Raw genomic sequence first — 17,842 nt, forward strand, 5'->3', positions numbered from 1 at the left:
TACTGGAGTGGGTTGCCCTGCCCTCCTCCAGGGGATCTTCCTGACCCAGGGATTGAACCCACATCTCTTCCGTCTCCTGCGTTGGCAGTCAGGTTCTTTACCACTAGCACCACCTGGGAATAGCTTTGCAAAATTAGTATTAAAGGACATATACCCAATGCTTTTAGGTAATCCCTCCCTCCCTGAGACATCTGTTACAACAGTGTCATTGCTTTCCAGAGCAGTTCAGTCTCTCAGTTGTGTCCCACTCTTTGTGACCCTGTGGACTGCAGCACACCAGGCTTCCCTGTCCATCACCAACTCCCAGAGCTTGCTCAAACTCATGTCCATTGAGTTGGTGATGTCATCCAACCATCTCATCCTCTGTCGTCCCCTTCTCCTCCTTTCCAGATGGTCACTTTTTATTTTATTGGGCCTGTTCTTTCCCTCTTTCCTGTCTATAGCAATTTAATCCTCAGTGGTTAGGGCGAAGAAACACAACCATTGAACGACAAGACAAGCAAGAAAGACAGCCCTTGAACTGCCAGACACGTTTAGCAAGATTTTCAGAATCTGTATACCTCTGATTTTTCTGTTAGAAATCTTGGCTCCTTTGTGAAATTAATGGTTTTAGAAATGTTCTCAAGTGATTGAAGTGAAGTGAAGTCACTCAGCCATGTCCGACTTTTTGCGACCCCATGGACCGTAGCCCAACAGGCTCCTCCATCCATGGGATTTTCCAGGCAAGAGTACTAGAGTGGGTTGCCATTTCCTTCTCCAGAGGATCTTCCCAACCCAGGGATCGAACCTGGGTCTCCTGCATTGTAGGCAGATGCTTTGCCTTCTGAGTACAGGGAAGTCCCTCTCAAGTGGTTGAGGGCAGAGTAAAAAGAATCTTTTAGAGACATTGTCACAGTTTCTTCATCCAAAGAGATCACAGTGCAGTTGAAGACAACCCAGACATAGGACTGGACATTGCACAAGTCTCTCTTTTTAGCAACTGGGAAGTGATGTCTCAAAACAGTTGTGGACACAATTGCTTGGTTTGCTTTGTGTAACTGTTGGAAAAATTCTGGAATTGCAAAACCAGAACTGAGAATGGATTAGGAACTAACTGGTTTAGGAATCTATAGACCAGAAGACCCAAAATGAAAGAAACTGCTGAGGTTTGAATGAAGAGGTAGAAGGGAGCAGGGGCCCATGTGTTGGTGCAAATACACTGGGGTCAGGACACTTTGTGTTAAGAGTCTGGTCCACGGTGATGCTGTGAGTGGGGTCGTAGCTGCAGTGAAGATACCGTTCTTGAAAACGTGGACCTTTCCGCCAGTGTACTTCAGTGTAAATTGATTGATCCATTGTTGCCTACTTGTTTATTTTCTTAGATAAATTCCTACAAATAAGTCAAGTTGTTGGTTCAGAGGGTATAGACACATTTAGAATTTTGGTGTATTATCATGTGGTTTCTTTGTTAAATGGGGAAAAAAAGGCATTCGTTCACATTACACAAATATTGGATATTTATTTTCATTTTCAAATTTCTAATTTATTAGAAATATAATTTTTAGGGTTTGCTCATGCGAAGAGTTGACTCATTGGAAAAGACTCTGATGCTGGGAGGGATTGGGGGCAGGAGGAAAAGGGGACAACAGAGGATGAGATGGCTGGATGGCATCACCGACTCAATGGACGTGAGTTTGAGTGAACTCCGGGAGTTGGTGATGGACAGGGAGGCCTGGTGTGCTGTGATTCATGGGGTCGCAAAGAGTCGGACACGACTGAGCGACTGAACTGAAGAGCTGAAGTTGTGAAAGCTGCTTTTGTTAATATGACTTAAATTCTCCTTAAAAAGTGAAATTATGGCACCCTCTGCTGAATTTGAAAGGAATTGCTGAATGGTAATGTGCAGGTTTGATTAAGAAAATGAAAAAATGTGCACTTTAGACTTTCTTGTCCCTTGTATGGTGATTTTTGTTACTGGTCATTATTAGGCAGTGTGATGACGGATAGTTGATTAAACCCATATTTTTTTGACGGTGAGGAGCATTTTAAAAAATTTATTGTTTAAACTTTTTGTTTTATATTGGAGCATAGCCAATTAACAATTTTGTGATAGTTTCAGGTGAACAGAAAAGGGACTCAGATATACGTACACATGTATCCATTCTCCCCCAAACTCCCCTCCCATCCAGGCTGCCATATAACATTGAGCAGAGTTCCCTGTGAGGTACAGTAGGTCCTTGTTTATCCATTTTAAGTATAGCAGAGTATACATGTCCCTCTTAAACTCTCTACCTATCCCTTCCCACCATTCTTCCCCAATGGCAGCCGTAAGTTTTTGGGCTAAGTCTGTGAGTCTGTTTTCTGTTTTGTAAATAAGTTCATTTGTATCATTTCTTTTTAGATTCCATATAGAAGGGGTGTCACGATATTTCTCTCTCTGACTTCACTCAGTATGACCGTCTCTACGTCTGTGTTGCTACAAATGTCATTTCATTCTTTTTAATGGCTGAGTAATATTCCATTGTATATATTAAACCCATAGTTTGATGTGGGCAGAAGATCTGGAGTGAGCAAGTCTACAGAGGCAGGAAATAGTGGGGCATGCAGAAAATTAGAGTACGTCCATGTGGTGCTTTGCAATGAAAGAAACTGGTAAGAACAGAGGGCTGGTATCCTTTTTGGAATTTAAACTTTATCATGAACGTGCTGTTGAATCATTGGATAGTTTTTTTTTTTTTTTTTTTCAGCAGTAACCGGATTATGTAAATATCTTAGAAAGAGGACGCTGGCAGCAGTGGGCAGGAGGGTTGGAGGGGACAGAGCAGTTGGAGGGTCAGGCATTTGCTAAGTAGAGTCCCAGAGAGAGAGAGAGACAGACAGACAGACAGACAGTTCTGAGGAGCTGGGTAATATACTTGGTTTGTTTGTAAAGAAACTTCATCACAAAACTACAAGCATACAGGAAGGTAGAACAGTACAGTGAATACCCACATGTCTACCTTTCGTGATCCTCATTCTTTCTCTCTCTCCTCTCACTTCCCCTCTTTCTCTCTCCTGGAGTACTTGAGAGTAAGTTGCAGATGTCTTTACTGGATATACTTAGTACATCAGCAAGCATCTCTCCAGAATGACTTCATGGGAGAGATGTCCAGGGAGATAAAATCTGGAGAGTTTAGGATTTGGGGGTAAAGATGACAGGTTCTGTAATATCCTGTAAGAGGTGGCATGAGGGCACTAAGGCTTGGTTTAATGGTTAGTTTGTGGTTCCCTGGCATTTTCCACTTTTCCTTTTGAGACACTGGGAGATGGATATATGGTGAACACTTAACATTTTAAATAGAAACTTTAAAAAGTTTTTTTTTTTTTTTTTTTTTTTCTTATCAGAAAAAATGTCAAGCATGCTCAGTGGTTGAAGAGGCCAGTGTTCTTGGCTGAGGCCATGATCCAGGCCACTTCTCCCAGGGAGGAGAGAGAGGTCATTGCAGAGGAGGGGGCCAGCCTTCCCCTTGAGGTGGAAGAAGGGCCAGGCCCTTGGACGGTGTGAGGAGGCAGGTGTGTACCTAGTGCAAGTATCATCTGACCCACCCATGAGGCAGACAGTGCACACACACCAGGCAGGCCCCTGGCAGCTGCACAGGCTGCTTGCCTCGGGGTGGTGTAGAGTGGGGAGCCGGAAGTGGCAGTGGGCGCTGGGCATAAACGCTGACCTTTGAAGACAGGAAATTTGCCGACTCTGGTCTAGTAACTTTCACATCATGAACAGCGGGACTAGCAACTCTTCCCTCCTTTGGGTAGGAAAACTAGGAAGGGGGTGGGCAGAGGCATATGATACCCACCCTGCTGTCTATAAAATAGATAACTAATAAGGACCTGCTGTACAGCACAGAGAACTCTACTCAATATTCTGTAATGGCCAAGAGGGAAAAGAATATAAAAAGAGAGTGAATATTTATCTATGTATAACTGAATCACTTTGCTGTACCTGAAACTAACGCAACATTGTAAATCAGCTATACTCCAATAAAAAATAAAATAGACTAAAAATAAAAAGCAAAAACAAACAAAATATCATCATAGCAGGAATTGACAGTGGATCCACTGTTGACTCATTCATTCTTTCATTCAACAAACATTAGGGAGCCACCTATTATTGTATACTGGCAAACACTATTCTAAGACACTGGGAATTCTTTTTTTTTTTTTTTTTAGAAAAGACATAGAACTTTATTTGGGTTCAAATTCTACCTCTTTCTTATTGTTGTTGTTTTGTTGCTAAGTTGTGTCCAGCTCTTTTGCAACCCCATGGACTGTAGCCTGCCAGGCTCCTCTGTCCATGGTATTTCCCAGGCAAGAATACTGGAGTGGGTTGCCATTTTCTTCTCCAACTGGGAATTCTTGTAGCTGATATTCTAGTGGGAAAGACAGTAGACTAGCTAAATGAAATATAGTGATTAGATGGTGGTAAGCACAGAGAAGAAACATTAAGTGAGGGTAGGAGTATGTGTGGAGATTCTGGAAAGGGTGGCCGAGGGAGTCTACTGAGATGCAATTTGGGGAGAGACCCATGCAGCCCAATAGCTATGCTTGTGTGCTCAGAGTCTGTGTCACTTGCAGTTCCCACCTGGACCTGTCTTCCCTGAGAAACACACGTGTGCTGCTGCTGCTGCTAAGTCACTTCAGTCATGTCCCACTCTGTGCGACCCCATAGACGGCAGCCCACCAGGCTCCCCTGTCCCTGGGATTCTCTAGGCAAGAACACTGGAGTGGGTTGCCATTTCCTTCTCCAATGCATGAAAGTGAAAAGTGAAAGTGAAGTCTTTCAGTGTCCGACTCTTCGTGTCCAACTCTTCATGACCCCATGGACTGCAGCCCACCAGGCTCCTCCATCCATGGGATTTTCCAGGCCAGAGTACTAGAGTGGGGTGCCATTGCCTTCTCCATAGTTAAGGCTGTGGTCTTCCCAGTGGTCATGTATGGTTGTAAGAGCTGGATCATAAAGAAGGCAAGAGTGCCAAAGAATTGATGCCTTTGAACTGTGGTGCTGGAGAGGGCTCCAGAAAGCCCCTTGGACTGCAAGGATATCAAACCAGTCAATCCCAGGAGGGAGATCAACCTTGAATACTCCTTGGAAGGACTGATGCTGAAGCTCCAGTAATTTGGTCAACTGATGTGAACAGCTGACTCATTGGAGAAGTGTCTGATGCTGGGAAAGATTGAGGGCAGAAGGAGAAGAGGGGATCAGAGGATAAGATGGCTGGATGGCATTACCAGTGCAATGGACATGAACGTAGGCAAACTTCAGGAGATGGTGAGGGACAGGGAGGCCTGGTGTGCTGCAGTCCATGGGGTCACAAAGAGTTGGACATGATTGAGCGACTGAACAACAGCAAAGTAGATGAGAATGTTAAAAGATAGGAACTTGAACAAAATCTCATGTGCAATAACGTGAGGGTTTCCTTTAGGAGTATGGAGGAAAATTTAGTACAAAGTTGTTTGTGTTATAAATGAAGAGAGCTTTTGAGTTAGATGTTTTGTTTTATCACTATCATGGCTTTAAAAATGCACATTTTTAATGCTTCTCCACACATACACCTACCCTCACTTAATGTTTCTTCTCTGTTCTCATTACCATCTAATCACTGTATTTCATTTAGCTAGTCTACTGTCTTTCCCACTAGAATATCAGGTACAAGAATTCCCAGTTGGAGAAGAAAATGGCAACCCACTCCAGAAAATACAGTTAACATTGGTGTTATGACATAATTAATATTTTGCACATAAGAATTGATTTTTGAAAAGTTTATTTTTTTGATGTCTCTGTTGCAGGCCTGAGAAACTGACAGCAGTATACAATCTGCATCATTTCTGTTATCAATAAACCTATGAAATCCTGTTTATAAATGTCCAGATTCATTTCAGATGTTCTTAGCAGGCTACATTTTAAGGCACTATTGTTTTGAACCACACAATATTAATTAGTACCTAGTAAATAGCAGTGTAAATACTTACATGATTTGTGTTGTTTAGAAATTATGCCATTGATGTCTGCACACGATCAGCTTATCCGTCAGGAGTGGCTCGGTTGTGCTTCAGTAGCAAACAGTCCAGCACGTTCATCTCTTGCTTCTGCTGTCTGTCCATCGTGTGTTGGTGGGGGTGCTGTTCCATGCTGTCCTCTGTTAGGCAAGCGGGCTGATGGAGATGCTGGTGTCTGGAACGTGGGAAGCTTGTGAAAGACGAGGTGTCAAATCTCATGGAGGCTCTTAATTGCATTTTCCTGGAAGTAAACAGCCTGTTGTCTCCATGTTACTACAGGTCAAAGCGTCAGGGTCCATCGGAGAAGTCATGTCGTCAGGTGACTCAAGAGCAAGGGAGGGTGTGGATCTGAGAAGGACAGCTTTCTTGTAAATAAAGAGGATAAAATAAGAGGATATCAAGGGGAAGACTGAGGGAGTGGCGAAGCTAATATTTGGGCATCTGCTATGTTCTCAGTGCTTCAGATGTTTTTATTTAGTCATCACAAGACATAATGAGTCCTAGAAATGATTTCTCTCTGACGCTTGAGGGGACTGAACGGACGGGATTAATTAAGAGGGAAGAGATGGCTTGTGTAGTGTGGTTACCAGCCTGCCCCTTGGAGTCACACACTGACGTTAGAATCCCCTCAGGCTGTGGCTTAGGGCAAGTGGCTTAGAATTATTTCCTCATCTGTAAGACACCGATAACAGTGCATGTTATGAGATTATTGGGGAAATTAAATGAGACATGTTGAGCGTTTAACCTAATGTCTGAGAAATTGAGTGCATTCCTTGGTGTCTGTCACTCACATTTATGTGTGTGTGTGTGTCTGTATTTTTTTCTTTGGTTTTATTTGATTTCCCAAGGTCTCATACCTAGTGAGCTGTGCATGTAGGAATGGGTAGAATCAAGGGACTGGACTGTCTCCCACAAAAGCCTGTCTTCTTTTCACTGTAGTACCTTAAATATTTGCTAGATTAGAGGAAATGAGAAGTAGAGGGTGATGAAAGTGTGATTGAAAAGTATGCATAAAAGCTGTCATGTGTTGATTGGCTCCTCTGGGTTAGGTGTTTTACTTATGTCATTGCATCTAATCTCATTTCGTTAAATAGCCTGGCCAAGATTTTGGAGTCCACCTGGAAGGCAGGGCTGGGCTCTTGACCTGAGGTCTGTCTCGTGTCCAATCTACCCTTTCATCTTTAGTCTGTGCTGTCTCCCTGTATGTAAAATCATGAAGTTACACTGACCTTGAAGGATCAGGTCTGAGTTCTGGAAGCTCTTGAGCCCGTAGCAGGTTGGAGCTGGTCACACACAGAAGCAATTGATGTGTCTTAATGGTCCAAAATGGCTGGTTTCTCTAGTAGAGAGGATTTAGGGAATGCTGGTGGAATTTTGGGAAGGGTCTGGAATTGAGAATTAGTCAAGGAAAATGGTTGCAAAGAGTTGGACACGATTAAGTGACTAAGCACGCAAGCACACATGCAAGGAAAATATAACTCAGAAATTATCAGTTCTCTCCTGCCCCCACCAGTTAGAGGAAAGAGTTAAATGCAATAAAAAAGTGGTTGGTTCATGGTTGATGATGTGATCTTGAAGACTGTCCAAGACTTTTTGGTTGTGTGTGTGTGTGTGTTGCTCAGTCATGTCCAACCCTTTTGTGACCCCATGGACTGTAGCCCGCCAGGGTTCTCTGTCTATGGAATGCTCCAGGCAAGAATTCTATACTGGGTAGCCATTCCCTCCACGGGATCTTCCCGACCCAGGGCTTGAACCCAGGTTTCCTGTCTTGTAGGCAGATTCTTTACCATCTGAGCCAGGGTGGTAGAAGATAATGAAAAAAGGTCATCATCGAAAGAGAGGTTTTACCTTGGGGGTGGGACCGTGCACAGCTGGAAAGGCTGCTGGTTTTCCTTGTGGACCATCTGAGAATAAACACGGGCCATGGGGCACTGGTTACGGTGGATGGTTTGGGTCATCTGGAGTGGGGTCACAGCTGGTGAGCGCAGTTCATTCCTTATACCTGGGGCAGATGGGTGAGTGATAGGCAGTGCCTCCCATGAGAGCCCTGATGCCCCTTCCAGCAGGTGACCTGGGCTTCTGTGATTTTCCTGACAGCCTTGAAACCTGGGTGTCCTCACCTGGGGGTTAGAAAGCAGTGTTTCTTACATCTCCTCTTCTGAGTCATCAAAGGTTTATGTTGTGTTCATTTGCTCATTTGTGTCCGACTCTTTGTGACCCCATGGACTGCAGCACGCCAGGCTTCCCTGTCTTTGACAATCTCCTGGAGTTTGCCCAAACTCGTGTCCATGGAATCAGTGATGCCATCCAACCATCTCATCCTCTGTCATCCCCTTCTCCTCCTGCCTTTAGTCTTTCCCAGCACCACAGTTTGAAGGCATCAATTCCTCAGTGCTCAGCCTTTTTTATTGTCGAGGCCTCACATCTGTACATGACTACTGGAAAAACCATAGCTTTGAAAGGTCCGTATAGTCAAACAAACCTTTGCCTACAAAGGTTTATAGGATGCTTTCAATGGGAGCCCTCTTTTCTGTGGCTTTTGTATTTTCCTTTCCATTTGTGATATGTTAAGTTTTGTATTGCATACCGATTGAACCCTGGTGACTTGGTAAAATGTGAGGATGTTTTAATTTTTTTAAGTGTTCCCCCTATTTTTTGCTTTCTGCTTTTGGTTATATAAAGCATAGTTTCATACATATGGCACCAAATGCATTGTCAGTGGTAAGCGTATTTTTTTATTGTCTATGTTTACTGACAAAATCTAAGATTCTGGGAATAGACAGAATTGAAATGTGATTTGGGTTTCTGATTAGGAACTGTGTAGTCTAAAATTTCATATCTTTTATTTTGGATACATTTCTGCATAATACAAAATTGACAAAAATTTGAACTGACTTTTTTGAATACTTAAAGAATAACCAATAAAATTGTTGCCAGAAATCATGCTACTCTTGGCCCCTAAAGTCACTGACACATAGGGTGTAATGTGTGGGATACTGCCAGCAAATCTGACCCTTTGCTGTCTTGGAAATAAATTTATACTTGGGAGCAGGGTCACACCCATCATTTGCATATTGTCTGTGTTGAGCCCGAGACCACAGAGTGTAAAGTGTTTACTGTTTGTGGAACATTTTTGGCTGCCTGGGCCATGTGGAGCAGTTCTCAGACTTTGGGGTCTCGGGACCTTTTTACACTCTTAAAAATTATTGAAGACCCCAAAGAATTTTGTTTATGTATATTATATTGATATTTACCATATTGGAAATTAAAACAAATTAAAAAACATGGTTTCAATTCACTTAGAAAGAGGAGTACTAAACTTGCTGCATGTTAACATAAGTTATGTCTTTATGAAAAATAACTATTTTCCAAAAACAAAAACATGAGTGAATTGAAGATTTCTCTAATGCCTGGCCTAATTGGAGACAGTTACGTTCTTAGATCTGCATCTACTTTCCATTTTTGCTGTTTGTTTTGGTTGAAGGATGAAGACAAACCAACCTTTCTCCTCCCTTTCCCAGCCATAGATTTGTGTATTTTAATAAGCTGTTGAGTTAATCATAGCTGTTCTATTACTACAGCTGATCCTGGAGCAGTGTGAGGTTTAGGGACGATAGGCATCTATGAAGTGGAAAATCCACTTATAACTTGTAGTTGGCCTTCTGTCTCCATGGATTCAATCAACTGTAGATCCTGTGGTCCTTTTAAATCTGTGCCCATGGCGCCGTGCAGATCAAACCCCTTGTTGTTCAAGGTCAACTAACTGTACATCACAGCTCGACGTGTGGTAGTTTCAGGGTTGCAATATGGAATCTGAAAATATATAAATAGATGTACCATACTGGGACTTTCCAGTCTGATGGTATATCCTGCATTTTGAATGGATCTTTTTTTTAACAATATAATTATTTTTAAAAATTTATTTATTTTGGAGAAGGAAATGGCAACCCACTCCAGTGTTCTTGCCTGGAGAATCCCAGGGACGGAGGAGCCTGGTGGGCTGCTGTCTATGGGGTCGCACAGAGTTGGACACGACTGAAGCGTGTGTTGGGTCTAAGTTGCGGCATTTCAGATCTTTCACTGCGGTTCACAGACTCTCTAGTTGTGCTCTGAGGGCTCAGTAGTTGCAGTGCGAAGGTTTAGTTGCCCTGCGGCGTGTAAAATCTAAGTTCCCGGACCAGGAACTGAAGCTGCGTCCCCTGCCTTGCAAGGTGTATTTTTTTTTTTTTTCATACTTCATCTTGCTTTTATCAAAATGTCTTAGAATAGTTTAAGTAGAGTATCTTTTTAGAGAAACAGATTAACTTTTTAAAATTCAAGTTTAATTTATTTCCTTCACAAGGTGTATTCTTAACCACTTTACCATCAGGGAGGTCCCTGAATGGATCTTTTATTTACATATTTTAAAAATATTATGCATTGAAAATTTAAAAAATATACTGGTTCACTATCCAAAGGTTGAAACACAGTATAAAAAAAAAAAAAATCACTTTTGTGCGTATCTCCACTGATCTTGGAAGAGCCTGGAGGTTTGCGGATGCTGACGTACCTGTACAGAGTAGGAACAAGTTCCAGGATTTTGGTTAACACAGTGCCTTGGAAGGCGATGACAACCATAGTGAACACAAGTTTTATAAAGTTCTACTGGGTTGGCCAAATTGTTCATTTGGGTTTTTCCGTAACATCTTATGGAAAAACTTGAGTGAACTTTTGGGCCAGCCCAGTATTTTTAAGCTTGAATGTTTACACTTTATCATTAGCAATGCCTCAAGGGTCAGTTATTACTTTTACTGCTTCATGAAGGGCATTCTAAAGTCAGCCTTTTTGTTTGCTTGTGTTTTTTTTTTAAATGAAAGTGCTTGGCAGGGAAGAATACTCTTCATAACTAGGATGAATAGTTTCTGTTTGGTAGTGTTATGTTGGTTTGTGCTGAGGTACCAGTGGTTTTATCCACCAGTGCTTTTCATCGTTCGTGCAAATGTCCACACAGTGCAAAAGGTGAATAACATCTTTATTTTTATGAGCGTAGTTTGATTTCAAAGAACGCCTGTGAAAGGATCTGAGAGACCACTGGGGTCTACAGACCACACTGTGAGAACTGATGGCATAAAAGGTTTAATGCCATTTTCTGTAAGCAGATTAATGCCACTTATCTACATTGCTTCCTTTATTTTCTAACAATTATAATTTATGAAAGTTTGAATAATGTAACAGGTACCAGTGTGCTGCTTGCATTGGCTAATGCAATTCATACATCTTTCAGGTAGAATTTTTTTTTTTAATGTCAGATTTGTTAAAAAAAGAAAAAAGTTTACTCTTTTTTCACTGTATTAGGTTTTGAAAGTGTAACTTGGAAGTATTTGTGATCATGAAGTAATTTACAGATGGATTACCGGCCACAATTATTGTCTCTTGAAATTATGAGATACTATTATGATTATTAGTTTATTTTATGATGACAGTTAATTAAATATTTTCATGTTTTTGAATACTCCTCCAAATAGAGAGGACATGAGTTTGGAAAATTAGGTCTGGCACTTGATTTCCTGTTTATCTGTGTTAATAACTGTGTGTATAAACATGTCTATGTAACCCTTTCTGCTTCTGAAACCCTTGAGATTTCCTAAGTGATAAGAGTGATAAAAGTGCCTTTTGTTTTTACTAACTACTTTCAGTCATACCTTTGTGTTAATGGGGTGACTTTTGGGAAGCCCTTGTGGATGGAGCTGGTTACTGGGGAACCAGCCTTGATTGGAGGGTTGCAACTTTCAGTCCCACCAGACGACCTCCTGGGAAGAGAGAGGGGCTGGAGAGTGAGTTCAGTCACCAAAGGCCAGGGATTTATCAACCATGCCTGTGTAATGCCTGTGTAATGAAGCCTCCATAACAGCCCCAAAGTGTAGGGTCTGGAAAGCTTCAAGGTTGGAGGACATGTGGAGATCTGGGAAGGATGTTGCTTCTGGGGAGAGAATGGGAACTCCGCTCCCCGCCCCACACACCTTACCCTGTGTGTCTCTTCTCTCTGTTCCTTATTCTTTCCTTTTATAACTAACCAGTAATGTAATAAGTGGGCTTCCCAGGTGGCGTTAAGTGGTAAAGAACCCGCCTGCTAATGCAGGAGACGCAAGAGAGGGCACGAACCCTGGGCTGGGAAGATTCCCTGGAGGAGGGCATGGCAACCCGCTTCAGTCTTCTTGCCTGGAAAATCTCATGGACAGAGGAGCCTGGTGGGCTACAGTTCATGGCGCTACAAAGAGTCGGACATGACTGAGCACCCACCCTCAATCTAATAAGCAAATGTTCCCCTGAGTGCTGAGGGCTGAACCTCAGGGAGTTGTGGGAACCTCTGATTTGTCAGAAGCACAGGTGACAGGTGACAACCTGGCTCTGATATAAACATCAGAAGGGGGCTCATCTTATAGGACTGAGCCCTCACCCTGTGGGGTCTGATGCTGTCTCCAGATAGATGGTGTCAGAACTGAGTTAGATTGAAGGACACCCAGCTGGGTCACAGGATTGCTTGATGTGTAGAAAACCACACCGGTGTCAGAAATGAAGTAGTGTTGTAGTGAAGTATTTAGAGTAGAGGAGACACACAGGAGGAGTGTGTGTGCACATTAATAAAAATTTTTCAGATAATTATTTCACTGGATGCAATGAAGACAATTTTTTTTTTAAAAAAGGAAATCTTAGAACGCTTTCTGCTACAGATACTTGCACTTCTGTGGTTGACCACTAGATGTCACAAGAGCCCCGGGAGCCCCTAAAGGGCTGCCCAGGGCGGGTAGAAATTGAACATTGTAGGCTCAGGACCTTCACATATTTCACTGTTTCCACATGATCGATGCCAGCAGAACCTGATACAGTGTGATATATAGAAGCAAGGTATGACTGGAATAATGAAATTTCAAAAATAAGCCCTTTTAGAGGAGGGTTGTAATAGTTCTGTTGGGGATTGTAAATGTTTCAGGTGCACTTGACACCGGTTTCGTTCCTGGCGTTCGGGTCTCTCTTTTTTGTTTTTTATGGAAAGATGGATTGAACTTCAATTTAAGAATATTCGGTAATCCCTCTCAGGACATACTGTAACAGCTGGTATTTTTGTGTTGTAGTAAATCGATTCCATACAACAGTCAGTAATAATCACAACTGGGTTCTGACAAATTCCAAAGCATTTTCAGTAAGTTTAGCCAAAGAAAATATCATGATTACTACAGAAATGTAACTCAGTTTGAAAGTTAAACCCAGCAACTCCGCTTCGTTCCACAGAATATTAACCATTTTCCCTGATGAGATTTTATCAAGCCACTTATTTTTTTTATTGATATACTTGTATATGTTCTGAGAAGAGAATTACCTTGTAGCGTATATTTCTTAAATAATACATTTTTGGAAAAAATTACCTTGAGTGTTTACTGTGAAATAAAAGGTGAGAAATGCTACGATAAAATCTTCTATCTGTGGCATACGTGGAAGGCTGCGGCACCAACTCAGAAGGATGTTTTGATGTGAAATGTAAGGTGGTTTTTAGTTTTAATAGGATGTTTGTTATAAGCATAAATCGATTTATTATATGCTGTATGTGGTTTATGAAATTGAAACATTGTAAATTCTTTAAGGCTTGAAGAAAGTTGTAGTTTGCATGGTATAGATTATGTAGTATGTGTATTTCTGTAGTTAGGTAATCTGTACCATACAAATTGTGATTTATGGCATAAAGAACTTAAATTACATACATACACACTATAATAAATACCTGCATATATACGTTTTGTCCTAATGGTAGAAATATGTGTGCATACATTTTACAAATTACAACCATTTTTCCTTTTCTTCTCGGCAGCAGAACAAAAGTTTACTAATTGAATGCATTTTTAAAATTACATATGGTCTGTTTTTTATTTTCTTTGTGTTTGAATAGAGGAAAACTTTTATGTAGTTGAATCTGAATCTGGATTGTTAGGATAGCTTATGAAAACGAAGCAGTGTTACCTTTTAAAATTATTAGGGAAAATAGCTTCAGAGATGTGTGTTAATGAAACCTTGATTTTCCCTTTTCGTCTTATATTTAGCTTAGTGATTTGTATTTTCACTTGGTATTTAAAATAACGGCCACCGCATTTTTAATTAACACAGAGAGGATCTCTGTATGGATTTGTATGCATATTTTCACCACGTCAACCTTTTAACATAAAACAGAACTCAAGACACTGCACCCGGTTACTTGGTCCAAGATAGTCTTTTTGATGGTGAATATTTTTATACTAATATTTACTTTGATAATTAAAAAGCTAATTTAGAAAGCTCTAATAGAATTTTATAGTCTGGGTTTCTTCACGAAGAATTTGGCAAGCTCATTTTCTTTATTCTGTAATGTGAATCAGCAATTTAAACGCTTTTAAGAATTGAAGTGAGCCAGTTTTTCAAATGTTTACAGTATCTGTTTTTCTTGTTAATATATGTTAAAATATGCATTTAAATCACTGATCTTGCTTTATAGAGAACGGGGTGGGAGGGGAAATGCACTAAAAAGTGAGTTTAAACCCATTGTGTGGTTCTTCTGATTTCTGAAAAATGTAAATGCGGTGTATTTTCCATTATTAGGCAGCTGTGGTCCAAATTTAAACCACATGGCCTCCTTCTAGGTGTCAGGCCAATGTAAATTTTAATCTTGCTACTTTTGTGTTTTCATTTTATAATCTCATTACCTGAATTTAAAAAACCCGGTCATCATATTCATTGTTTGCAGGATGCTGTTTTGTATCCTCTGGCTCATTGGAAGGTCAAGCAACTCTAAATTGCCATTATCTTCATTTGCACATAAGGAAATTAAGGCTTAATGAGGTTAAACAACTAGATCACAGGGCTAGCAGGATTAGAGACTGAGCCAAACACTAGAGCCCTTGCTTTTAGTTATTATACAATAGTGCCTTTACTGCTTATTTGGGGATAAACATGACTGAAAACAGTTATTTAAAGAATCAATATTTTTCAAGATCCAACAAAGCTTAGTTTTTACTACAACAATTTATTTTCATTTATTAGCTTGGATTGTTAGGTTTAGTTTAGATTATCAACAGTTCTGTAAATCTAAAATGACATCTTGCTTTAATCCGAGTATTCTTTCAAGGTCGTTTGTGATCTTCAGTTAGCAAATTTGCAGTTGTCGTATTAGGATGACCTACTTAAATTAGTTATAAGTTGTTGACAACTTACAGACTCTTTTCTACATTTAGAAATACAGTTTAGAATTCTAATGAAGGGGAAGAGTTTTAGAATGATACTGGCTTACAAAAGCTTCCTTAAGTCCTCCATCTGTGCTGTCAGTGATTTTCAAAGCAACTGTAAAAATCTTTACAGAAGGCTTGACACATGCACGAAGAACTTGCGTGTTTTTAATTAGAAGTCCCACGTCAAAATCAAAAACTCTCCCACTTCCTATTTGTCTGTGCTCTCTAGACGAAACGGTGAAGCTTGTGATCTCATAATGTGTTGGGATCAGCATTTTGAATTAGTTACAGCAAGTTGCAATGTAGTCATCCTGCCTCTTCTATTTTTTAATGTGTTCCTTTTCTTTGTAGAAACGGCCTGCACGGGGACACACAGATCTCGGTAGTCGGCCCGGGAGTGGCTGCAGGGTTGGCATCTCTTCCGCCTTCCAGGGGAGTGAGTTGGCAGCACCGGGCTGGGCTCAGCATCATGCCCGCACTGTCCACAGGCTCGGGGAGCGACACAGGTACAGAGCCCATGAGGGCGCTTCCCCTCCCATCCTTACAAACATCCTTTTCACACTGAAAACCGGCATTGCTTTAAGCCAGTGCAGACAGATCATGCTTGTTGTTCTGTAACCAACGCCAGGGCCAACCTTGGCTTTCCAGGATGAACGTGACCTCAGGGCGTGGGCTGAAGTGACGGGTAGTGACGGCTCCTACTGATGCTCTTGTCCTCTCCTGCGTTTTGGAATAATGTCGTACATTTACATTTTTTTTTAAATTAAGTTTTTTAAAGATACAGAAGAGTGTGGACAGTTTCATGCTACTCATATTACCCTCCGCTCCAGTTTAATCATAACTATGAATTTCTTGGGCCATATTTGCTCAGACCTCTCATTTTTTTCTCCATGCCCCCTGCCCCCTCCTCCCCATTTTTTCCATTTTCTTCTTGTCTAGAGATAAAAACTGTTCTGCAGTTGATATATGTCATTAAAGGACTCAATTAAAACAAATATTTCACCTTGTTATCAGTTGTAAGAATTAGTGATACTTAGAATAAAGATTTCCAAGAAAGGGAAAAAAGCTCACACATGTAGGTATGTGTGAAATGCCCTCCTCTGCTCTGATTCAGGAGGTGGGATGGGGGTGGTCAGTGCCCCTTTTCTGGAATTCCCCAGAGTTAGCACTTTAAAAAAATGTATATTCCTGGACCCTCCTCAGAATTATTAAAACAGAATGTAACTAGGGTTGGGGAGCTGTAGCTTGCATTTTTTTTTTTAAGTTGTCTATTTTTATTGCGAGTGAGTGGGGGCTACTCTCTAGTTGTGGTACACGTGCTTCTCAACGTGGGGGCTTCTCTTGTGGCAGAGCACAGGCTCGGTAGTTGTAGCACACTTAGGTGCTTCCTGGAATGTGGGATCCTCCTGGATCAGGGATCAAATGCATTGTTCTCTGCATTGGCAGGCGGATTGGTATCCATTGCACCACCAGGGAAGTCTGGTGTGAGTTTTTAAGACCACTCAAAAGCAGGGGTGGCATAGAATGTGACTATGAGGGATGTTCTTTGTGGCACTGACCACACTGACTTGGTCCCAACAGCCTTCTGCAACCAACTGAGACCTGTCTCATCCTGGACAGGTCCGGGCACCATAGTTTCAAAAGAGCCAAATCACAGATGTGATTTTGTGTTGTGTAGGTTACCCTGGCCTTCTCGTTTGCACTGTGTGCTCAGGTCATTCTTCGCTGTTTCAAGCTGAGATACACTTACTCACTTTGGCAAATTTTGTCTCCTCTTTATCCATCAAGAGTGATGTTTTTCTAGTGTGATTTATGCTGAGCATTAGTTTTACTTAGGAAGTGATTTTGATTTTTAAATTGCATGAAAATCTTTTTTTCTCAAGACGTGAACTTGGAAGCAGCTCCTTTGGAAAAAAAAATTTTTTTTTTCTTTTCAATTTTTATATAGTCCCACATTGTGTTCGACTATATAAAATGAATGATTTAAGTTTCCGTAGTGGTTTGGGAAATTATAGATAAAATTTATTTGAACCATAAATTTACTACAGTTTATGTAATGAATAAGTTTTATGCTTTGCCATTCACCAAAAAATGCCTTAGTTTAATTGAATGCAAAATATTTTTGTTGATTACACCTAACATGGGGAATGATTAAAATGGAGTATTTATAGTTTAGGCATCAATCATAAAAAAAAACCATAGGCTGTTTAGAATGGAGAAAGCATACTCCCAGGCCTGCTTGGTGCAAACCTGAAATGCTGCGGTGACACCTGGCTTTGCAGTATTTTTCTGCCCAGCATGTCCCAACACGCTTGGCGTTGGGAGAGGAGACTGTTACAAGACTCGCTGCGGTCAGGGGAGCCCCAGGGTGTGGGCACCTGTGAGGTGCTCGGGTTCCCTGTCCTTCCCTGTAGGCCGCATGCCCTTGGCCAGTCAGGGGTCATTGTTACTGTTAGCAGGTTGCTCAGCAAGGGGTTGCTGTTCTCTCACGTCTCCCAGGGAACAGAGTTAGCATAGCTGAAGGCAGACCTCATGCGAGAACAGGGGGCTTCTCACAGTGACCCCAGTGCTCACGTGGGGAAATACTTCCTGTGTAA

General features: G+C 41.3%; 1 protein-coding gene across 4 annotated transcripts in view; it reads left to right on the forward strand.

Annotated features, from left to right (window-relative positions):
• MPP7 (MAGUK p55 scaffold protein 7) overlaps positions 1-17,842 on the forward strand; it is a 222,762-nt gene that overhangs the window by 39,657 nt on the left and 165,263 nt on the right. For all 4 annotated transcript variants that reach the window (XM_055544022.1, XM_055544021.1, XM_055544023.1 and 1 more), the window contains exon 2: positions 15,597-15,751. In XM_055544022.1, coding sequence (XP_055399997.1) covers positions 15,715-15,751 — 37 coding nt within the window. In that variant the 5' untranslated portion in view covers positions 15,597-15,714. The remainder of the gene's footprint in view (positions 1-15,596; positions 15,752-17,842) is intronic.

Source organism: Bubalus kerabau, chromosome 13 (genome assembly GCF_029407905.1).
Source record: "Bubalus kerabau isolate K-KA32 ecotype Philippines breed swamp buffalo chromosome 13, PCC_UOA_SB_1v2, whole genome shotgun sequence".
Taxonomy (NCBI): Eukaryota; Metazoa; Chordata; class Mammalia; order Artiodactyla; family Bovidae; genus Bubalus; species Bubalus kerabau.